The sequence below is a fragment of the Diabrotica virgifera genome, chromosome 1 (genome assembly GCF_917563875.1).
Source record: "Diabrotica virgifera virgifera chromosome 1, PGI_DIABVI_V3a".
NCBI lineage: Eukaryota > Metazoa > Arthropoda > Insecta > Coleoptera > Chrysomelidae > Diabrotica > Diabrotica virgifera.
In genome coordinates, this window is record NC_065443.1 from 134171250 (window position 1) to 134197488 (window position 26239).

The 26239-nt window shown below is 32.0% G+C and overlaps 1 protein-coding gene across 1 annotated transcript; it reads right to left on the reverse strand.

Moving 5' to 3' along the window:
* Positions 1-422: 422 nt before the first annotated feature.
* Positions 423-13665, reverse strand: LOC126880640 (spermine oxidase-like). The gene is made up of 4 exons (XM_050644667.1): positions 13171-13665; positions 11073-11664; positions 6010-6209; positions 423-1520 (listed from the first exon to the last, which is right to left on the reverse strand). The coding sequence occupies exons 1-4, from the start codon at positions 13629-13631 to the stop codon at positions 1181-1183; spliced, it is 1593 nt and encodes a 530-aa protein (XP_050500624.1). The 5' UTR covers positions 13632-13665; the 3' UTR covers positions 423-1180.
* Between the last annotated feature and the right edge of the window lie 12574 nt (positions 13666-26239).

Consider the following 26239-nt stretch of genomic DNA (forward strand, 5'->3'; position numbering starts at 1 on the left):
TTTAGATTAAAACGAATCCGTCTATTTTCATTTATACCATACTCTGTATTAGAGTATAGAAGACTAGTTTCATATGGGTTCTCTATGATCTCATGTTAGAGTATTTTGCTAGCGGCGCCTTTTGATATTTAATATTTTCATATCTGGGTTAACAGAGAACTTGATTCGTGTCGACATTTATTTCATTTACTCATTTATTAAGAACTATTCTTAAATAATAATTAAGAACATTCAACATTCAGTAAAAACAGTTGTTAAACCAAGTGCGGGTTGGTTTTTGGTATTTGTACTACAGAATTTTTTTAACCTACTTGTATTCTTTGAATAATTTAAATTTAATTACTTTTGTTTTGTGTATTTCCGAACCATTGATAAATTTACAATACCCGTTATCTCGAGATAAGCCCTAAATATAAAAGAGATAATTTTTTATATGCTTTATTGAATTTTTTTAACTTATACATATTACCAGCCTTTCTTTATTGATCATTTATTTGTGCATGATTTTACTATAATATGATATATGTAAAGGCATTTCTTTTATCATCTTGTTTATTTCCACATGTATACAACTACACATTAATAATTGTTGGTGCAATTTTTTATTTGTGTATGTATTCAACCTTTTGGTTGAAGTTTACTGTTCATTTCTTGTTTTTGGGTTCATCCTTCTGGTGAATCATTTGTTGAATATATTATTTTTTTGTTTATTACCGAATTTTATTTATCTACTCCTAATATTATTAAGTTCCCTGATAAAATATTATCTCTGAATATTTGCTAAGATTAGCATAATCTATCACTATATCTTCGACCAGGAGAAAGATCAGCTGAATATATTTTGTAGGTAAGTAAGTGGACGAATTCCACCGAATATATTTATTATAATGTGTTTATGTAGTGTGTTGGCAACATTTATTTTTAATAATTAACCGTTCCTATCTTTTTTGTATTTGGTCGCAGAACCTAATTATCTTTCCTTGCATGTTTGCGTTTCTAAGGTTTCTTAATTTTCCCTTTGTAACCCCAAAAAGTTAAGTGGTGCCCTTTTTCTATCTTTACTTATCTATGGTAATTTTACCAACTATCTTTTTATCTATTTCTCTCTCTTTTCTAGTCTACCTTATATTGTCTTATCTTTACTTATATCTTCTGCTGGACCCATTCCCCCTTTCAAAAACTAGTTTCGAACACATGGCTCTCTCTGCTTCAACCATCTGGCTGCCATTTGCAGCGTCTCCCTTGGTGACCTTTCGAGCGCCATCCAAAAAAGGTCTCCGAGGTTACAAGTTTTATTATAAAGCTCAATTATTCTATTTGCTTCTCTAAATCCGGATTCAACAGCACCATGGACGGTAGAGTGGTGTGTTGGGTTGGTTGCTTCACCAGCAAACTGTAAAAGAGGCACGCCCAAAAAATCAGAAATAGGTTGTTGAAGAACTTCGACCTCATGTCCAGTTGAGTTCACTGAAGCAAAGGAATAGGTGCCTCTAAAGTGTGGATTTGTGTACCAGGTGGTTCTAAAATTAAAGATAAAGGTAAAAAAATGTAAAAGTGTAATGTATTTCTGTATATTCAAAATATAAAAATAGTATATTATTCAACGAGCATGTATTGATGACTATTACTAACGATGATGAAGTTTGAGTTACGAGCCAAAGGCGACTGTCGTAATTCATCAGAGTGAGTAATAGTCATTACATGCGAGTAGAATACTATACTTTTTCTACGACCTTTTTTATTTTAATTAGTAAAAAATTATAATTATCAACTACTCGAGATTAAAATTAAAATTTACAAAAATAAATTTTGTTTACCAGTAGTACACGCTTGAATAATTAGTTGCCTACTATTAGCAAATCTAGAGTGCTATGTATTAAGAGTATAAGTCAAAAATGAAATTTTTTTTATTAGGACTTTTCAAAGTATTTTTTACCACTGATTAAATAACTATTACAACTAAATATGAAAATGGTGACGAAATATGATTAATCAATTAGTAATTAACTATTTTACTTTCTACTTTGGTAATACCTTATTAATTATATAATTCAAAATATAGAAGAATCCCGAAAAATATTTTTTATGACTTATACTCTTAGTACATAGCACGTTAGAAATAATGTCTTGTGTATTGTAAAACAGTGTTGCTATCCTCAACAGTGGTTGCTCTTTACATTTATTCCCCTACCCAAAAAAGTCAATGCAAAAAGATGTGAGGATCACAGAATCATTAGCCTGATGAGTCACACTTTAAAAATATTCTTGAAAATACTACATCAAACATTATACAAAAAATGTGAATGGGACATCAATTATTCTCAGTTTGGGTTTAGGCAAGGTTTAATAACAAGACAAGCAATAGTAGCAACACAGATGTTGGTCCAAAATTGTTACGATCAGAGGAAAGATGTATTACTGTGCTTTTTAGATTACGAGAAAGAGTTTGATCGTGTCCAACATCACAAGTTAATGCAGATCCTCAAGAAGCTTGATATAGACCAAAAAGACATAAGATGCATTGAAAACTTGTACTGGTATCAGGCAGCACAATTAAAAATAGACGATTCTATATCTAAACCCATACATATAAGAAGGGGTGTTCTGCAGGGATGTGGGCTTTCCCCTCTTTTATTTAACATTTATTTGGAAGCCATATTTCAAGAGTCTTTGGTAGGTGCAGAGATAGGAATAAAATGAATGGACTATTAATCAACAACATACGATATGTTGATGATGCTGTCTTAATTTGTGACAACATAGCAGATCTTCAACAACTTGTCACTATAATCGAAGAATACAGTAAGCGAATGGGATCAGAGATTAATACCAAAAAGATCAAATTCATGATCATCTCCAGAAACTTGGATGCATTTGAAAACTCCACCATAACACTGAATACTAAGTCCATTTAAAGAGTGAGCAAATTTAAATACCTGGGAACGTGGCTGTTTGAAGACTGGGCATCGGACAGGGAAGTAAAATGTCGCATTGAGCAAGCTCGACAAGCTTTCTTAAAATTCAGCAAGGAACTGACCTGCTCAGAGTTCGACCTTACACTGAGGCTAATGTGTACTAAATGCTACGTGTGGTCGGTGCTGCTATATGGCATAGAGGGCTGGACACTTAAAACGAGGGATATAAACAGATTAGAAGCCTTCATAGCCTTCTAATGACAGAAACTCTGCCAAAATTACATACAAACTCTGATACGCATTGCAAGAAACAGAGAGTTAATGGAAAATGTGATCGCTAACATCCATTAGTGGATTTGCATTTGAAGAAGAAGAAGTATTGTAAAAAATACAACAAGAAATAGTCAGTTCAACTTATTTTGGTTACCGAAAAATTATAGGCAAAAATTTGTACCTACTGGCAATGTAATAGGTACAGGAAGTGGCTATTATCGTTGGACGTATTTTATAAAGATATAATGTACATGATTTATTTATAAAAGTCAAACTGGTGCTTTAAAGTACATTATTATCTAATATTCGAGCTTTCGGAAACGTTTATTTCCTTCTTCAAGAATTTCTACAATGCAATAAGATAAAAACATTAGAATATGTATAAGTGTGTTCTGTAAGTTGTTCATCTTTTCAGACTTCCATTTTGTTGTTTTGGTCGATGATTTCAATTGGTTTTATGACATCTAAAGAAGCTTCTCTATTATACAGAAGATTACATATTTGTGATTTCCTTCAAGTCAATTAGACATACAAATGCTGGTATGTTATACTCTATTTATGTCTCAGTAATTTGGTTTATGACGAATATTGCCTCTGTACACGATCTTCCAGTACGAAAACCCTGTTTTTCATCTGCTAAACTTATTCTCTGATTCATTAATTCTTGTAGAATTTTAGTTGTAATTTTAGGGTATTATTTAACAAGTTGATTCCTCTGTAGTTCTCTTGCTGTTTTTAAACTCTTTTTTTGTATTTTATAATTTTGTTAATTATTGTTGTTGATTGTTCTGGTATTGTGGATCCACAATATTTCAGTAATTCGTTTGGTATTTCGTACTTACCTGCAGCTTTTCTCTTCTTAAGCTTTTCAAGTGTTGTTAGAACTTCCTGTGTACTTATATTAAATTCTTCATATGTGGTAATTTTTGTTGTTTCTGGTTTTAACGTCATTTATTCTTCCTCTGCATAGAACTTTTTTAGATAGTCAATCCATGTGTCACTTTCTATGTGTTTTGGTTCTATTAGTCTCTACACCTTTGTCCTGTGACCTCTTAGAAAGTGCATATTTCCTTTTGCAGACTATAAGAACCATGTTCCATTTCTTTCGAAAAAGATTCCCAGTCATCATTTTTTTATCAATATAACTGGAGTAATCTGGTCTAAAGCATTCTCGTGTATATTTCGTGTAGGGATCGCTAGGCCTTCATCGGGTGCCTCCCCAGGTGGCGCATAGGGGAACACCTTCTAGGTATGGGTAATACTGTGGAAATAAAATACTCGGGATGGACCAAAAATAGCACTCAGCGTTTGAACCAGAGTGGGCAGCTGCAAAGAGCGTCAGTGTCTAGAGGATCGGCTAAAATGAAAACCAGAGATAGCAGATAAATCACTCTGTCAATATTTACCAAGGAAACTACAATAAAAACACAAACAGAAACGGCCACTAGTCCCGGAAAGTATTAAGTCAGTCGTGCGGGGACAGCTTCAATCAGTTGGGATCAAGTGTTTGAAAATTCATTAATGAAAATCCATCATGCTGTCGACAGCTCGCGCACGGTTGCAATTCATATACTGACTGCTCGAGCTATTGACTGTCAGAATTCGTGATTAGATTGCAACAGAAATCAACTGCTAGAGCAGTTGTAAGCGACAGCTTTAGCAGTCAGCAATCAACCTCTCCAATTATCTACGACTGTTCGAGCTATCCGTGAATGTCGTTGACGGGTAAACTGCCCTAGTAGTGCATGAACAGCCGCCATTATATCTCCAAAGAACATATCAGGGCGAAGAATCTCCGGGAAATAGTCTAAATTATTTTAAACGGCAACTTAAATATTGCAACATGCAACGTTAAAAGTCAGTTCAAAACAGAAAGTTTGAGCTCAGTTAAGCCGCGTCCTCATTGAGTCGACATTGTCGATCGACTATGTCTATCGACACTCTCGACTGAATGTGTACGTGGCGATCGACTTTGTCGATCTACAAAAGATGTTGTTCGACCTGTCGACTGGTTTTCCATGCTCTGTCGGTAAAATCAAAGGGTAGTCGAGTCGAATCCGAAGTGTGGACGTGAATTCGACCTTCGACATTGATAAGCGCGGCGTAGTTTCAGCCTCGTCCGAAGTCTCGTGTTTTGTACTTGTCGGCAAAATGGGATGGGAACAAGAAAAAGTGATGGCATTTATTGAAACGTACAAATAAAAAACAAACCACTGGAATACTAGAAGCAGGCCACAGAACTAGGCCACATTACAAAGACAGAAAAATGAGGCACGATGCTTTAATGGAAACTTCCAGTGAATTTAATAAGCAAGATAGCAAAACAAGTGCTAGAACAAAAAATAAAAAATCTTCAGTCAGTTAGTAAGAGAAATAAAAAAAGAACAAAGGGTGGCAATAAATTTAATTAAACAAAGGATGGCAAAGGATTTTAGTTGTGATAATAACAAATGCGGCACAAAGAATAATGGCGTCATCTTCGTCACACATTTTCGTTTCGACTGTCGACAAATATTCTCCCTACCTGATGTGGACATGTGAAGCTTTTTCGATTTGTCGGTCGGCAGTGTCGACTCAATGAGGATGCGGCTGATAACCAGGTAAAGGTGAAGTTAAAACTACCGACAAAACTTTCGATTACACTGGTAATAATGATCCAGGTCCAGAAAACAGTCTAATCCATAATCAAATAATGGTCTTAGTTAACAACCAAGACTATTAACGCTGTAATCAGTGCAAAAATATATCAAGGAATTGATATCAATGTTAAGAATACGACACCCTAAGTAGGTAAACTTCTAATAGTCAATGATTTACTTACTTCAATATATTTTGTGGTTTAGGAACATAAAACATATGTCCAAAAAATTTATTGAATGTAAATTCAATTCCCTTTTGTAAGGTGGCATCATCCATGTTCTCTATACTTGGTAGTATTTCTCCAGTAAACCATACAAGAAAAATATTGGAATGCGGTAACGAAATTGCATTAGAAATTTCTACGATCCAAGATTGCCCTTTCTAAAACAATAAAATTTAGACTTAAAAAGGTTACGAGCGATCCACAATTATTATTTTCATCAACGCTATACAAAAAATACGTAGATATATATCTATCTATTTAATTAGCCTTCTTAGGTGCATCTTTGGACATAGGCCTCCCAAATTCTTTTCCATTTTTCACTCTCTGTCGCTACACTAATACACCTAGAGCCCATGTGCTTCTTGACATCATCTGCCCATCTCATTTTTGGCCTTCCTCTGCTTCGTTTATATTCCCATGGTCTCCAATTTATGAGAATTTTGTTCCATTGGTCTTCATTTTGTCTTATAGTGTGTCCAGCAAATCTCTATTTCCCTTTCTGTGGATATAAAAGCGTTTCAATAAAATAATTCGGGTTATCTGCACTCCATATACTCATATTCTGAGGAATATCTATTTGTGTATCCAGAAAGATGAAACCAACATTCGCCAGTAAAAAAGGTCGTAATCATTATATATAATATATAATCATTAGATATTAATAAGATCCTTCAGAAAGCAATTAGAGAAGACTAGCCTTTGGGGATAGTCGTTTAAGTTGATTTCATGGAAGACTTGTAAACAATGCAGATGACAATGTAAATCTTGCTTAGAAATATGCTGGCAAATTCCATATAAAAAATCTACCTGTGGATGTAAATGCCGAATTAATGTATGTGGTTGATCTATATTAACTGTTCTGATCAGTTCGATGATTTCTGCAGTTCACACTTTAGGCCTGCCTGCTTGTGAGTTACGCTTTATGCGAATGACTTCATAATGAACATTGGTAAAATTCTTCAACAAAATCTTCAAAGGTATCTCGGTTGAATTAAACTCATAGTCCCTTTATTGGTTATTTCTAAAATACATTTCCAACATAGATCGCTTTTGTTTATCCGTGAAAAATATTTCTAATAATAGCTTTGCTTGCTACCACTTGAAAAGTCAAAGTTGACGTAAACTAACCAGTATATCTGAACATAATAAAATTTAATGTAAATTGAGAAGTATATCTGAATTATTGGTCGCTTTCAGTAGACGAAAAAGTGAGGGAGCAGTTCCAGATTAGTGTTGCCCAAATGCAAGACCAAGAAGAGACTTTGAGAGTCTTGGTCTTGGTCTTGCGACAGTACACCTGGTCTTGGTATTGGTCTTGGTATTGCGCTCCAAGTCTTGGTCTTGGTCTTGGTCTTGGTCTTGCACCAAGAGTCTTGCAAGTCTCGCAGTTTATTAGCCTATTACATATCTTAGAACAACGTAACAGAATATGTCAACTGTAAGCTTTAATATCACAGCCATAGTAAAGACCAACCAAATTAATAAATATCTAAACAACTGACACCGGGTGGGGTTTAAACCTACGATCTAAGCGATCCGTGTCTACTTTCCAACTAACGGAACTTATTATTAGGAACTTACGGATTTTTTCGAGTATTTGCCATTGACAATGTGTGATCTAAAAAGCATTCAATTCGGTGACAGATGTACACAATATGAAGGGTCAGAGGGAAAAAGGATGAATGTCAATTTTTGGTCATTTTGAGATTTTTGTGCCATCTGTTAGCTTTGAAAGAGTACTATCAACCTGTGAATGGACAAGGGGAAATAATTATGATAATCGTCTTAAAATCACAAGATTGGACAAAGAATATGTAACTTTGTTTCTCATTTTAGCGAAAATGCTTGCATATATACATTCATCGTTCTTTCCCCTGGCCCTTCATATGTTAATGCCAGTTCCCACTTTGGTACCGAATACCAAACCGAGAATTATACACTCCAAGAAATTAAGGCACCTCCTTAAAAATGGGTCATTTTTGATGTCTCGAATTTCCTAAACATGTTGTCTGATTTAAGTGATTTTTTAATATTATATAGCCTTATTGGTTAACAATATCGCTGTAATAATATTGTTGTTAGAAATTAAATTAACGGTACCGATTAACTCATTAGTACCGATAACTTATCGGTACTAATGAGTGTACCAATCAAACTGTGTTTTTTCTAAAAGTTAGCATCATCCTGTGGAATATTCTAGCATTTATAAAATACTGAAATTAAAATCCAACTACAGTCTGATATTTTTTTTAATTTTGTTTTTTCATTCGCTTATATTGGATAACAGTAAAGTTAGGTATTTTAACAACTAGCCATGTTTTTCATCAATACAGAGTGTTTTTAAATAAGTGTGGCAAGTTTTAAGGGGCAATTCTAAACAAACGGGTCATGTTACCCGTATGCGCGCCAATGGTGAATATTAAATTCTTAATTTTATGTCAAAAATGCGTAATAACTAGGTACCTCTTAAAACCCACCAAATTTCATTTGCATATCTCAACCGGTTTTAGAGCAATAAATAAATCGTCAGTTTGTAAGAAAAATTTTAACACCCCCTATTTCGGAAACGAAGCATTTGCGAACATACATTTATAAAGCAAAGTGTTAAATTATTTTTCGTGCAGAATTACGCCTTAAAGTTTACCATATTTATTTAAAAACAACCTGTATTGATGAAAAACATGGCTAGTTAAAAAAGTACCTAACTTTTTATTAGCCACATAAGCGAATGGATCAAAAAACCAAAATGTTAAGAAAATATGACGCTATAGTTAGGTTTTAATTTCAATATTTTATAAATGCTAGAATATTCGACAGGGTGATGCGAACTTTGAGAAAAAAAATACAGTTTAATTGGTACACCCGGTATACAATGACAATTTACCTGTCTAGAAACAATATTATTACAGCGATATTTATACAGAATAAGGATATATTATTAACAAATTTTAAAATCAAATAAATAAAAAATCAAATTATCAATCACTTAAATCGAACAAGTTTAGGAAATTCGAGACACCAATAATGGCACGTTTTTAATTTTCTTGGAGTAGTGTATATCAACCAAAGAATAACAATAAACAGTCGATTGATAAAACAAATGACCAATTTAATTTAATTTCCTACAGAAAAAAACAGCTTATAAATGTCCTTTTGTTTTCCATGTATTTCACTGTAAATATTTCTTTGTTGAATACTGCCTCGTAGACAGTATAATATCGTTAAATACTAAAATATTTGGGTACATATTTGGCTACACGATATAGCCCGCACGGAATTATCTGTTATTAGTCTGTCTTGTTATCGTAGTCACACTCAGCAGAAAAAATATACTTAATAATATTATTATTCTATATATCGATATGATTTTTGTGGTGTTTAAATTCTTAGAAAACTATTTTTTTTGAAAAATGGTTTTGGCAGAGTCAATTAGCCAGACTTGTTTGTGATTGATTGCAGATTCATAGTCATAAATTTCTTATAAACATAATAAGTACATTCTACAATATTATTTTTATAGATACATTGGTACATTGTGTAGCTTTTTTTTTATTTTGTTTTTTTTTTTTTAATTATTTTAGTGTTTGTTTAATATATATTTTAATTTGTGCGAAACACTTTTTTTTTACTTTTTTTTCTATTCTTTTTTTTATTTTTGTTTCTATTTTTTTTCTTTTTTTTTATATTTATTTTTTTTGTTATTATTTTATTATGTGTTTTTTATATACTATTTTTTTTAATTTTTTTAAACCACATTAACAAATTATGCCTATTATATTACGTTTACAACTTGTATTTACATAATTTAACATAGAAAACTAATTAAAGAAAAAAATGAACTAGGTACTTATTAGGTAGGTATATTTTTTATCAGCAATATGACATATTTTTAAAAAGTTTCGATACATTAATCTATGAATAGAGAATAGAGGGCGGCTATTCTCAAAACCTGGACAATTAATTTCAGAGCGAAGAATGTATGTGTGTTTATGGTATTGTTCGTAAGGTGCATAATTCCAATTTTACAAATTTTTTTGCTTCTCATAAAGTACCTACCTAAGAATATACCCGAACTAATATACTTCATAAAACGACCCTCAGTTATAATTATTGCAAGACGCAAGAGTCTTGCAGGCTTTGTCTTGTTCTTGCTCTAATCTTGCATGGTAAGTCTTGGTCTTGGTCTTGCTCAAATTAGGCGGTCTTGGTCTTGCAAAAACGCAAGAACAAGACCAAGACTGCAAGACCAAGACTGATTTTGGGCAACACTATTCCTGATTGGGCGGTAACAGTAGTTGTGTTTTGTCCTGTGAACGCTCCACTCCCTAAATTCCTGACAGCCGATCACTTTCTGATATAATGTGAGGTTATATATTTGCCTTCGTACAATAAATTGTTTTTACTTCATAATCATCATCAAAGACCATAGATTGTTTACCGTCTGCTCTATTTTCCAATTAATAATTATTAGTTGACGGCATCTTTCAACAAGTCTATTGACAAATTCGGCGACCATTCCATATAACACGTTCCACAAGTAGCGCCTCATTCAGAAAACGAATTTCCAACAGTTGCGGAACCGATCCGTCACTTTTTCTTTTCCTGAATGCGACAAGAGGGCTTTTCATCGATTGTCATTTGTTTCAATCTTCTGTCATGTGTCACATAATATTAATATATTTACATCATACGATATATTAATATTATGTGACACATGACAGAAGCTCGAAACAAATTATTGTAAATGAAAAGCCCTACTGATAGACATGCGCTGTATATCTCTGTCCTTCAGAGCCCATTATGAAGACAATAATTTTGAATCAATGGATATGATTTGTTCTTAAAATGTATTGAGTGAAGAGAGTGATCGTTTTTTGTCAAAATTTCAAAAGTAGAGAAAGGGGAAATTAACATTTTTCTTGAATCCAGATAAACTTCGTGTTATTAAGATTCGTCTCTCATTAGACACCTATAACACTGAAAACTATACCTAACTAGAAGATAAATGTATGTCAACTTACATAATTTAGGGGCTCTTGTGAAAATTTGTTTGTCACAGCTTTCCGATCTTCTTCAGTCCAAATAAAGTTCATACCAGGTAAATCCCCCCACCAGTGGCTATCGTACTTAACAAACACCTTCATCACAGCACCAAATCCTATTCTTTCAATGGCGTTTAATTTTTTTGCTGGCAGTTGCGGATCAAATAAGGATTTCGCGTCATGCTTAAGTACTCCCAAGGATGGTGTAAACACAACATGTTGAGCATTATATGAAGTGCCGTCAGTACATAAAATTTTGTTACCATTCTCCCTTGTTATGATCTTTTTGACCTCTTTATTTAACAAAATTTTGTTATCGATGGGAAGCTGCTCCTTGGGATTTGGATATTTTTTTGTTAAAATATCTAGGAATATTTTGTATCCGTGATTTCCCCATCCCCAATTTAAATATCCTCCTGCATCTTCGTAGTCACTGACAGTGCCTACATCATCCCATGTAAAGGCAGCTTCAAGACACAAAATCATATTTTCCATCCATTCTATGGCATTTTTGGCAATATTATATTTTTCTTTGTCGTTGCCAAATTTTCTGTAAATTTCCTGATTAAATCTAAAAATAATAACAGAACTTTATTACAAAATACTGTCTCTCTCTCTCTATCGCTCTCTCTCTCTCTCTCTCTCTCTGTCTCTCTCTCTCTCTCTCTCTCTGTCTCTCTCTCTCTCTCTCTCTCTCTCTCTCTCTCTCTCTCTCTCTCTCTCTTCTCCCTCCCCTCAGGAAACATCGATTTACCAAGAATATACGGCGTTATCTAACTGCCCCACGAACTACCTGGGCCACTTAATCCCAAGTACCTGCTGCCCCATCGCTGAGAAAACAAGATTAAAGCAGTAAAGGTTAATGTATACTAGTAATAGACGGAGAGCTAGAGCCGAAAAAAATCATCGTCATAAGTAATATGGAGTTTTTCCTGTGAAATTTGTCCATTGTATATTGATAATTATGACCCCTTTCAGACTGACACCTCAGTGGATACAGGAAGTAGCAATAAGGGATGAAACGGGAAAGTTAATGCAGTCATTAAAGGTTTTCACTTCCTATTTTGTTAAACCTCCATCGATTTGCATGAAAATTGATGAATAGTTAGAGCATACCTCAAGAAACAAAACTGATTTGGTGACACTTGCAATTTTACCCTGGTGGTGAATACCACCCCTTCCCGCGGGCGAAAACTATTTTATTCAAAATAACCCCACAAATCGATACAGGGACAAATTTTATGTAAAATTTGTTATATCATGTTATTAAAATAAATCAATACTTTTTGAGTTATTAAAGATCGAAGATTTGTCTATTTAAGAGCATATGCGTGAAGTTACGGATGATAAAAAGAACATGTTCATTAATTGTATGTTAGTAAAATATTATTTTTTTATTATTTTGATATTTAATTGAATTTTTTTTTTTTTCATTATAAACTGAATATGTCCAGAAACTGGGGGTGTCCACTAATGAGTACATTTGACATATTCGAATACACTTTTGCTAAATTTATAATATCGAAATAATATAAAAATAATATTTTAGTAACATACAATTAATTAATATGTTCTTTTTATCATCCGTAACTTCACGCATGTGCTCTTAAACAGACAAATATTTGATCTTTAATAACTCAAAATGCATTGATTTATTTTAATAACATGATATAACAAATTTTACTTAAAATTTGTCCCTCTATCTACTTGTGGAATTATTTTTTATAAAATCGTTTTCACCCCCGAGAAGGAGTGATATTCACCCCCAGGGTAAAAGTGCAAGTTTTCACCAAATCATTTTTATTTCCTGAGGTATGTTCTAACTAGTCACCATTTTTCATGCAAATCGATGGAGGTTTAACAAAATAGGAGGTGAAAACCTTTAAAGACTACACTAACTTTCCCCTTTCATCCCTTATCGCTACTTCCTGTATCCACTGAGGTGTCAGCCTGAAAGGGGTCATAATTATCAATATACAATAGACACATTTCACATACCAAACTCCATATTACTTATGACGATGATTTTTCGGCTCTAGCTCTTGGACTATAAGCTATATTAAATAAATATCTTTACCTTTTAACCATCACCTCCCCCAAACTAACATTTTTCGGAATATTATTTTCATCCAAATCCAAATAAATGTCAAGAAGACCAAAAAGTTCCTTTGAAAATTCCTTACTTATCTTTTTTCTAGAAGACAAAAATATTTCTTCAGGCATTTCATCGTGTTCTAAGAGTCCTAATAGTCCTTTTTCTTGTAGCGTTTCCCATACGATATTATTCTTTTCTCCATGGCACCATTCGGCACCCAAGTCAATATTTCTGCCATTCCAGTTTTGTGTGTTGATTCTTCCACCCACCCGATTTTCGGCTTCTAGAATCAAAATATTGTTGATTCCATTTTCTAGCAATTTGCTAGCAGTCGCAATGCCAGAAGGTCCAGCTCCAACGATAATCACTTTGAATTGTTCTTGGCAGGCGACAAAGGTTATCGTGGTACATACAACGAAAATAGTTGTTATTAACAACTTCATTTTGACTACTCGTACTAACAATGTGTTTTTAGTTTAGATGATTATATAGGTATAAAAACATGATGTTTATTTAAAACTAATATAATTGAGAAATATTATAGTTTACACTACATATTTAACACCAGCGATTCCCAATATGTGAGACATAACTTAAAAAATAAATTTATCTACTCTATGTCATATTATGTATAAGTTTTTACTTTGTGAAAACTGTCATTATAAATAGCAGTGCGTAAAGGGTTTAAAGTGTGCGTGAAGTAACAATGTATTTTAAATGGAACTTACTTGTAAATGGAACTTACTTTTTCGCACTGTTTTTAGCACACTTTCATATAATCAAATATCCTTAACTTTCGTGTTGTCATGGTGGTGTCATAAAGAGCAATAAATTACAACAAAAATTTTGACAGTTTTGTGGTTTGAAAGAAGTGATAATTTTTAAATGTCAAAGTTCTAGAAAAAAATAAGAAATTTTTATGATTAAATATAATTTCATATAATAAAAAATAAATTCCCAGTAGGTTCCAAGTTACGCAAACATAGTGTATGAGCTCAAAAATTGTTTTTAACATTTATTACTTTTTAAGCTTGTTATTAAATTGTATTTTAGGTAAGTTGTACAGAAGAAAGTTTTGATGACTTTGTATAAACATTTTTTTCCAAAAATCGGTCAGAAATTTAGACATTTTTGACTACATTTTTGAAAGAAACGTTATTTTCTTATACTTAGCCGTTGCCTGGAAACGAAAAATAACTGTACGGAATAGTATATTGTACAACAAGTGAGAAAAAAGACATATTTCTCACGAGCGCAGAAGTTTGTTGGCCTAAGCCGAGGCAGGAGGCAAGTGCCGCAAATTAAGCGAGGGAGAAATATGTCATTTTCTCATGTGTTGGACACTGTACTTTTTCTATGGATGCGGTTTTGTCAAGAGTTCATATTTCAAAATTAAATAATTTAGGTACTTTTAGGTATATTATATGCATAAATTGAAATAAAATAAGTACATATTATACATGTAGGTATTTAAAATTCTTAAAATTTATATGCCTTATTTTTTTAAATTCTAATTAACAGTTATTTTTGAACAGTTTTGAAAGGTAATTCCTGGTAAGTTTTACTTTAACACATTTATTTGACAAAATTAATTGCGTCATAACAAAACGGCTATCATGTAACGAAAGCGGCGGAGAACCCGTGAGAAAAAAATTTTTCACTGCAATGGCCGACTTTTCTCACTGCCTGAGAAATTGTTCGTCTTGAATATATAGCGAGAGAAGTTGCACATTGTATAGCATCCATAGAAAAAATGTTATTTTTTTCTTGAACTTGCCCCATTATAAATATAGTCAGTGCATTACCTTCCCTACCTAAAACCTTGTTGTTCTTCTGCTAATGTTATAATTTCATTCAATTTGTTTGTTATTACTTTGGTTGTTAATTTTAATGTTGTGTTTAATAAGTTAATTCCTCTGTAATCCTCCGGATCCGATTTTTTTGAAGAGGGGATTCTCCTATTCCGAATGTGTCAAAATGAATCTCGGCTGAACGAATTCAGTATAAGGTTTTTTACGTAAAGTAGTCTGAATTTTTTAATGGTCAAGTCAGTTTTTTTTAATTTTTATTTTCATAGGTATTTAAAAAACAACTTATTTCTCAGTGCATCTGTTTAATAAAAAATTAAGTACTTACTTTTCGAGTAGAAGTTTTTGCTATGTTGTTTAATATACATTTTTCTTCTTCGTTTTCTGATTTTTCCATAAGTAAATAATCCATTAAGTCCATTATAAATATTTAAATATTGTAAACTGCTGCTTTAGATAATAATTCTGTATGGTACAAAAAATTTAATGATTATTCTGTTATGTATGATTTAATTATTTACAAATAATTTGTACTGATAACTATGTTAAAATAACATCAATATTTAAAAATTACTTCACAGTTAACTAATAAACGGGAAAATCCTTGAAAATGGTATAATATGTTTAATATCCTAATGTAAAATAATATACCTACTAGATATATTTAAAAAATATATTGAAGTTATCAAAAATGATTAAAAATTTTAGAAGGTTTTCTGTCTTATCAGACCATCATCACCAAAAACATAATTAGTCATTCAAACTAGCCGCTTGAAATACTCAAATAACCTTAGAAAATTTAACCAAATAACTAGAAGATTTAACTTAAAGCTGTTGGAGAAATAAATTCCCAACATTAATATTTAGTAAAACTATATTTTGTTTCAATATTTTATTTAGTGGTTTGCGCCTTGTGTACACTTCACAAAGATGTTTCTATGTTTTTATGTTCTATAATTCAAAGTGTACACAAAGGCGCAATATTAAAAAAAAAAGTTCGTTGCCAAGGTGTTGTTATATAGAATAATAAGATAATAAAAAACGGGAAAGTAGGGCGTGTGTCCGATCCCACACAAAAATTACTTTAATACCAAAAGTTTGTGTTATTGTAATAAAATATTAGTTGTGAAAAGTGTCTTTAGTTATTCCTAGCTTCAGAAGTGTAAAACCAGTGTAAAATTATTTCCTTGGTGTTGCAAAAATCCAACATCAAGTTTGATCCAGTCGAGCCGGAAATAAAAAGAAGCTAGGAATTACTCAATTTCCAGAAGGTAAGAAACACACCTAATAAAAAAAAAAGAAGAAATTATTGAACAAAAAAGAAATTATTAGAAAAGAAATTACAAAAAAGAAAAATCATTAAAAAATTAATTTTGTAAAACGTCAAGCTCATACAATAGCGCCATCTATGTAAAAGAGGGCGAACGACCGACGTCGAATGGTTATCAAGCGATCGAGAGAAATAATCGATGTTTTATGAAATCGATCATATATGAAGTGACAGAAAACTGACATTGACAGTGAATACAAAATTAAATAAATTGACTGTTTGTGTTTTGGTTTGTAAATAATCGTCAACATTTTTGTTATTTTGATATTTAAAATAGTTTTTTTTACCTTTTAAGTTTTAGGTAGATTCATATAAAAAAAAAATGCCCGCTAAAAAGGATATTGAAATGCTAAAAACTAAAAAATCTCAAGAAATTCAGTCTATTAAAACTATTACAAGGTTTGTTGAAAAACATTTGGACAAAGAAATTTCTGAATTAATAATTAATCAATTACAAACTAGGAAAGACTTACTAATAGAAAATTTTAATAAACTTAAATAACAGGGGTATGCAGATTCCATTGATAATATTAGAGAGGAATACTTTGACACATTAGCTAAAATTAATAGTCAACTCTCAAAAACAGTAATACAGAGCGTAAGTACTAATCCACAAGATGTAAATAATTCTTTTTATTCTTCAAATATTCCACGAATAGAAATTCCTTGTTATGACGGCAAAGATTTAGCAAGTTATAGACCTTTTATAGATTTATTTCTAGCTGTTTTTGATAGAAATAAGTCACTGCAAAATGTTGAAAAACTTTTTCATTTAAAGAATCATTTGGAAGGAGAGGCAAGAAGCCTAATAAATGATCTACCTCTAACAAATGACTCTTATAATGATGCATTGAGAATGTTAGATAACCGTTATAACAATGAAACAATATTAATAAATTCTCACATTTATTCACTACTTGACATTCCCTCCATTCAAAAAGGAACTTCCACCGCCTTACGTGAGTTCATTAGTAAAGTGAGACAGCAGTTAGGTGCACTAAAAAACTTAAAGCAACCCGTAGAAAGTTGGGATATGATCCTTATTTGCATTTTAACTAAAAAACTAGATCACTATACTAATAGATCATTTCAAATTGATAGGGACAACTCAAAATTGCCAAATTTAAAAGATTTCTTATCTTATATTGAAAATAGGGCTACAGCTTTAGAAACTGTAACCACTCCAGATAAAAAATGTAGCACTAACAAAGAAAGGTATCAAAAAACTCACTTGGCTACAAGTAAAGTCAAATTAGAAACCAGTGTAGCTTTTGTTCATCCTCAGGCCATAAAATTTATAATTGTTCCAGTTTCAAATCTGTTTCAGTAAATGATAGAGTGTCTTTTATAGACAGTCATAAGGCTTGTCGAATTTGTTTGAATAATCATCCTGGTAGGTGTAAAATGAGTTTCAGGTGTTCAGTTTGTCGAAAAGAACATAATTCTCTTCTGCATGTGGACAGACAAACTCCATTAGACAGCACTGGACAGGGTAACAGTGGTAATGCAGACGATAGGGTGACTACATTTGGTTCAATAAATGAAAACATTAATAATGTTCTGTTACCAACAGTGAAGGGAAAAAGTAGAACAAAAAGGGGTGATTATATCACTGCCAGAGGTCTCCTGGATACAGGATCTCAAATATCATTAGTAACAAGTAGATTGGTAAGTAAATTAAACTTAAAAACATTTAATAATAATGTCAATATCTTAGGTATTTCTGAGAATATTACCAATGTGCAAAAGGCTGTAAATTTAAAAATTGAGTCATGTGTGTTTGATTATAGCACAAATATAAAATGTTCTGTGGTTGATAAAATTACTAGTGATATACCACAAACAAATTTCAATGTTTCAAATTTAAATATTCCTAAAAATATTAAATTGTCTGATGATGACTTCAATAAATCTGGCACAATTGATATATTGTTTGGGGCAAATATTTCATTTCATATTTTGCTCTCCGATAAAATACAAGTAGACCAGATTATATTACAAAATACTCTATTTGGGTTCATAGTTAGTGGTTCTGCTCCATCACTACAAATTTGTAATTTTTCTGCTTTTCATTTAAGCATGAAAAATAATTTAGAAAATATTGTTTCTCAATTTTGGGAAACCGAGAAGGTTCCAGAAATTTTTCCGGTATATTCGACAGAGCAGGAAGCTTGTGAGATTAATTTTGAAAATTCTTTGCAAGTAATAAATAATAAATACCAAGTTAAATTACCATTAAAACAAAATCTACCTGATTTGGATTTAGGAGATTCATTTTCTGTAGCATTAAAACGCTTTGAAAATCTAGAAAAAAGATTTAAAGTCAATCCTGAGCTGTACTCTCAATACAAAAGTTTTATTGATGAATATTTAGCTCTAAAGCATGCAAAAATAGTAAGTCTTAGTACATATGACTTAAATAGTGGTTCTTTATACTTCATGGCTCACCATCCAGTGATACGTGAAGACAAAAAAACAACAAAATTAAGAGTAGTCTTTGATGGCAGCATGAAATCAAAAAAGAAAAAATGCATCAATGATTATCTCTATAATGGTGCTGTAGTTCAAAATGAGCTCTTCGATATTCTTGTTCTTTTTAGAAAATATAATTACGTCCTTTTGACAGATATTAAACAAATGTATAGAATGGTTTTGGTACATCCAGACCATTGCCAGTTACAAAATATTTTGTGGCGAGAGAAAAATGGCAGTTTACAATGTATTCAACTTCAAACTGTAACATATGGTTTAAGAAGTTCTTCCTTTTTAGCTACCAGATGTTTGGTAGAATTAGCCCGAACTGAAGGTAAACGCTATCCTTTGGCTTCTAAAGCTCTTCTTAATAACACCTACGTTGATGATATTTTGTGTGGGTGTGACACAATCGAAGAAACGATAAAACTAAAAAATGAACTTATCTCGCTGCTCAAATTAAGGTCCTTCGAGTTGCACAAATGGTGCTCAAATAATTTACAAATTTTAAATGATATTCCTAAAAATAAACAAAATTTTGATGAAATTAACATCAGCAAAAACGATTTAACGGTAAAGACTCTGGGATTGACTTATGATACAAAAACAGATAATTTTAAATTTAGTTGTCCAAAAGTTGATATAAATGAATGTGTAACTAAAAGACAGATTCTCAGTTTTGTTTCCAAATTTTATGATCCTTTGGGATTAGTGGGCCCAGTTTTAGTAGCTGCTAAGGTAATTATGCAAAAACTTTGGTTAAGTAAGGTCAAATGGGATGCTATAATTTCCATTGAGTTACTTGACACTTGGAAAAATTTTGTTGAAAGCTTAATGAGCATGCCCACAGTGACTGTCCAAAGAAATTTAAACTTTACTGGTGCTCTTCATATTGAAATAGTTGGCTTTTGTGACTCCTCCTTGATTGCATATGGAGCTGTTATTTATGCGAGGACTATTTTTGAAAATAAAGTATATGTAAATTTGATTTGTTCCAAATCTAGGATTGTTCCTATAAACAAAAAACTAACTATGCCAAGACTTGAACTGAACAGTGCTTTGTTGCTTTCAAAACTATCGCACAAGGTTTTTGAACTGTTAAAAGATAAAGTCAGTAAGGTATTTTTATATTCAGATTCAAACATTGTCTTAGCTTGGATAAAATCCGAACCTTTGAAATTGAATCCCTATGTTGCCAATAGAATTATTAAAATTCAAGAAATGACATCCGAATTTAAATGGTTGTATATAAACACTAAGGAAAATCCAGCAGATTGTCTTTCTCGTGGACTTGAACCTCATGAAATTAATTCAAACAATCTTTGGTTTAATGGTCCTGAAATTCTTTCAAATATTGAATTCTTGCACTTTGAAATTCCATTTTCTACTCCAGACCATTTGCCTGAATATAAAGTTGTCACTTTAGCTAAGGTCAAACCAGAATCTTTCTTCATAAAATTCTCTAGCTTAACAAAACTTCAAAAAATAGTGGCTTATTGCCTACGATTTGTAAATAATATAAAAAATAAAAATAAAAAGATTACTGGAAGTTTAACAGTTGTAGAACTAGAAAATAGCCTTAAAACCATTATTAAGTATGAACAAAGTTTTCATTTTTCTGAGGAAATAAAATGTCTAACCAACAACACAGCAATTAAGTCTAATTTAAATTCTTTATATCCTTTCTTGGACTCTCAGGGACTGTTAAGAGTTGGTGGTAGACTGGAGAACTCAGATATTTCTTTTAATAAAAAACATCCTTTGATCGTTCCCAAAAACAATCATATCACTGATCTTTTGATTCACAGAGAGCACTTAAGACTTTTACATGCAGGTCCGAAACAAGTTTTAAGTTCATTAAATCAAAATTTTTGGATTATTAGTGCCACTAAAGAAATTAAAAGGATTTTGCACAAATGCGTAACCTGTTTTAAATGTAAGGCCAAGTGCAGTGAACAGTTAATGGGATCTCTTCCTGAACAAAGGGTACGTTCATCGAGGGTCTTTCAGAATGTTGGTATAGACTTCTGTGGTCCCTTCCAAATTAAACAGTCACGGATTAGAAAGTCTATAACGACAAAGGCATATATAGCATTGTTTGTTTGCTTTTCTGTGAAGGCAATTCATATGGAGTTACTCTCTGATCTAACAACAGATACTTTTTTAGCTTCATTAAAAAGATTCATTTCTAGAAGGGGTAAACCATCCAAGATCTTTTGTGACAATGGTGCCACATTCAAGGGAGCAAATAATCAACTTCAAAAACTTCTAAACGACAACATTAAGTTAAACAACTTTTGCCTTGATGATAAAATTGAATTTTGCTTCATCCCAAGTTATTCTCCAGTATTTGGGGGTCTATGGGAGGCCGGGGTGAAGAGTGCTAAATATCATATAAAAAGGGTGATGGGAAATAATATTTTAACATATGAGGAGTTTAATACTTTGATTACTCAAGTTGAAGGAATATTAAATTCAAGGCCTCTTATGGCAATTAATAATGATTCCTCTGACTTAGAATATTTGACCCCAGGTCATTTTCTAATAGGTGCTCCTTTGACAACTTTCCCTGAACTAATTTAACTGAGATTCCTGAAAATAGATTAAAATTTTGGAGGTTGTGTGTTCAAATGCAGCAGCATTTTTGGCAAAGGTGGTACCAAGATTATCTAACACAACTTCAAAACAGACCTAAATGGAGAAAATCGTTGCCAAATTTACAAGAAGGCATGCTTGTGCTTGTAAAGGAGGACAATGTTTCTTCTTTTGGGTGGCCTATAGCAAGGATTAATAAAGTTATTCCTGGTAAAGACGGAAAGGTAAGAGTGGTGGAAGTAAAAACTAAAAAGGGAACATACTTACGTTCTGTCACAAAAATTGCTGTTCTTCCAATTAACGATGAACAAATTTAAATTATTATTTTTTTTTTTTTCAATTTATAATAATAAATAAAATTTAACTTTATAACTATTTCTATTTAAATTTAAAACTTTGTAAAAGTTTTATACTTATATAAGCAATAAATTCTTTAAAAAATGTGTAAAAAAAAGGGGTGGAATATATTGTTTTGGTATCAAAACCAAGGCCCCCCAGCATGTTGGAGAAATAAATTCCCAACATTAATATTTAGTAAAACTATATTTTGTTTCAATATTTTATTTAGTGGTTTGCGCCTTGTGTACACTTCACAAAGATGTTTCTATGTTTTTATGTTCTATAATTCAAAGTGTACACAAAGGCGCAATATTCAAAAAAAAAAGTTCGTTGCCAAGGTGTTGTTATATAGAATAATAAGATAATAAAAAACGGGAAAGTAGGGCGTGTGTCCGATCCCACACAAAAATTACTTTAATACCAAAAGTTTGTGTTATTGTAATAAAATATTAGTTGTGAAAAGTGTCTTTAGTTATTCCTAGCTTCAGAAGTGTAAAACCAGTGTAAAATTATTTCCTTGGTGTTGCAAAAATCCAACAAAAGCGAACATAACCTCACCGGCACAAAATCCCGGCACCCAAAATTTTTGATTAATTTTGACAGTTTATTTATTATTTAACTTTATTATTTGTGCCCCGATTTTCAAGATTCTTGCACCAGTTTGTAGATACATGTATTGGTATCGATGGTTATTATTCCGGTAACAAAAAAAATTTGCTTGCATGGCATTATATAAGGATGAATAGAAGCGCTCTATTTTCCCCTAATTTTAAAAAATTCTGGTGAAAAATAGAATGGCTGATTTTGGTTCATAGTCCTGTCATATTATCCCGGAGGCATCACTAAAATTTTAATTTTTGAATTATCCGAATATCTCTTTTCTTACTCATAAAAGAGAGTTTGGATTGATAAGATTAGAATGGCCCGCATGCAGCCCAGATCTTAATCCTATCGAGCACTTATGGGATGAATTAAAAAAAGCTATTCGCCGTCATCCTAGGCCTCCAGAAAATTTGGTACAGTTATGGCCCTGGTAGAGGAATGTTGTTCTGAAGCTATTTTCTTGTGGCATTTTTATAATCAAGTATATTTAAATGGGAAATAAGCCACAATTTTACCTAAAAATGATTTTATTAACGTTTCGACGCCCAAGTCGGGTGTCGTTGTCAAAATACAAAATAATACTGTATTATTTTGTATTTTGACAACGACACCCGACTTGGGCGTCGAAACGTTAATAAAATCATTTTTAGGTAAAATTGTGGCTTATTTCCCATTTAAATATACTTGATTATGGTAGAGGAATATCGGGCTATTCCCCAGACAAGGATAACACATCTTTAGTCGATGCTAAACAGATTGCGAGCAGTCGTTGCTGCAAGAGGTGGACATACCCGATATTGAATTGTCTTGTTTGTTGTTAAATTTTGTTTTGTTAATTTTAGTGCGTTTGAAATTTTTAATTACATAAAATTTCAAAGCACTGTTTTTATTTACAGCTCTTACAAGAAAAGAGGTATTCAGATAATTCAACAAGCAAAACCTTAGTAATACCTCCAGGATAAAACAAAAGGAGTATGAAACAAAATCAGCCCTCCAATTTTTCCACAGAATTTTTTAAAATTAGGAGAAAAAACAATGCTGCATTCACTCCCGTATAATACCATCTAAGCAAAAAATTTTTGTTGCCGGAATAATAACAAACAACTTCAATACATTTACCTACAAATTGATGCAACAATCTTGAAAATCAAAGTACAAATAATAAAGTTATAGATTGTCAAATTAATCAAAAACTTTGGGTGGCGGAATTTTGTGCCGGTGAGTGTAGTTAAGCCTACTCAAAACAAGGACTATATTTATGTCCTAGGAAAGATATAGTTCTTCCACACTATCTTTTCCCATACATGAAATTATTTACGAATTCCTTTTTATACTAGGTCTCTTTTTTATTCACAGAAACTAGTATGGCAAAACTAAGCCTCTTGTTTATAGAAACACAATAAGTTAAACAAGGATAAACAATATGGCATGTCTTTTATACCTTATTTACTATGAATTTTGAGTCTATAATTTTCAGTGACAGTGACTTATTAGCGTATTTGTCGTGTTTATTGCTTTATTTGCATTTATTGTTTATTTGGTTTTATAAATCAATAAGGTTTTATTTATTTATCAATAGTTTATTTGGTTTTATATTTATAAAAACTAAATAAGTATAATATTTCAGTTAAATAAAAGAAGAGTTACAATTTTGACCCTTGGGTCCATTAGTAATGTAGTGTTGATAACTCGATTTATGAAAAATTTGCACATGTATCACTGTTTCCCCAAAGGTGCGATATATTGAGAATATTAATTGTTTTTTATGTAAGTAATTTACTCGATAGTTTTGTATTTCTCAACCTTAGGTAAAATTAAATCTTCTTAAACTATTTTGTTGTTCCTTTTTTAAATTTATTTATTTCTGTTGTCTGTTTATCTCTACAGTCACTAGTAATAGTTGGTATAATATGATTCCCAACCTGTTTAATGTTGAGTCCATCAATCTTCTCAATCGTGAAAAAAGGTTAAAAACTTCAATAAAATAACTTTATAAAATACGTCCGTCGGACGTATTATTATTTCCCAATTATTACATTGACAGTAGGACGTATCAATGATATTACACATCGACGTACATTTCACGTAATATTTTGATTTAACTTGTTTGAAAATGAATCATGACGTTTGAGCACATGTAATTGAAACAACTATGCGAGACAAATTCATAGTTAATTTTAGAACATAGATGTTATTACATAAATTATACTCTATTCTGTTTTACCTTTAGTAAACAATATTTTTACAATAAACATTATATTTATCTGAAATAAATCCATAATTAAGTCAGCGATTACTCTGATGTTATGCAGCAACAAATGATCCTGGATCCGTCTATTATTGGATCTAGAAATTTTATGACTTTTGGACTGGGGTAGTGAGAGGCAACGACCAACTCTCACTTAGTTGTGCGTTGCTTCTCACCGAAGCACTATTTGCCTAATTCGAGCACACATGGTATATCATAATCTTAATACATCGACTTAATGTCGCATTGATCATAATTATAAATATGTTAACAATGCAATTGAAAGGTTTTCACAACTTCTACAGAAGCTACTTTCAAATACATATACACTGGACGTTCACACTGAAGAAGGTCAGTTTAGACTGAAAGCGTTTTGTGTTTTTTTGTGATTTTCCATTATCTCATGGATAAATTTTAAAGAATTTTTAGAAAATTCATAAACTTAGACACAACAGAAGTGTTTACTTCATACTACGTTGAAAAATATATTTATGTCTAGGTTTATTACCTTCAAAGGCTTTCTCTCTTTGCCCTAGAAGGAAAAGAAAGGTAATAAAACTAAAAAAAGGTTTAATTTATTGTATATTTTGCAAATTCTCGAGTCGAAAAAAAAATTAAGATTTATTATAAAGTTGAATTATTCTATTTGCTTCTCTAAATCCAGATTCTACAGCACCATGGACCGAAATGGGACGTTTCGATGCCGCCGGTTCATCGCCGGCCGTTTCGATGCCGCCGGTTCATCGCCAGTCCATTTCATCGCCGTCATATCTCGCATTTCCTAGAATTCCTAATTAATACTAAAAATAACTAATAATTGTAACTGTCAAAAATTCGGAAATATATCAGATAGCGATTAATTGACTGGCGATGAATCGGCCGGCATCGGCATCGAACTGGCGGCGTCGAAACGGCGGCGATGAAACGTCCTAGACCCCCATGGACGGTGGAGTGGTGTTTTGGGTTAATTGCTTTAGCAGTAAATTGTAAAATAGGCACACCCAAAGAATTAGAAACAGGTTGTTGAAGAATTTCAACGTCATGACCACTTGAGTTTACTGAATCAAAGGAATATGTGCCTCTAAAGTGTGGATTTGTGTACCAGGTGGTTCTAAAAGGATAGCAAAGGTAAAAATGTGAAAATATAGTGCAATACAATAGATAAGGACAATATTTTCCTTACAATATTGTGTTACATAACTTATTGTAACACTTTCTCAACACAATATGACGATTTTACACATTTTCTTTGTTCCCTGGTTCGGGATTCCCTGGTTCTATTATCTCTATATTCTTTAATTTAGTGTGATTCTTATGTATCATTAAATAACATTACGTGTCACATGGGGTCATATTGTGATTGACCACGGCAATTTTTAACATCTAAGTAAAAGTAATCTTATATTATTTATTTTTTGCAAAATGGTATTTCCTAAATATCTACTCAAGGTATGTTTTTAAATATTAACAAAGCCGAGAAACTTTTCAAAATTTTTCATCTACAGTATGTATACTCATATCTTAAACTAAAGCATATCTAATCGCAATGGCTACTATCACTATCAAGAGTAGAATTCGCTATGATAGAAAAATAACTAGCATTTTTTAACTCATCAACAAACGATTAGAGCTCAAATATCACGATATATTTTGTCA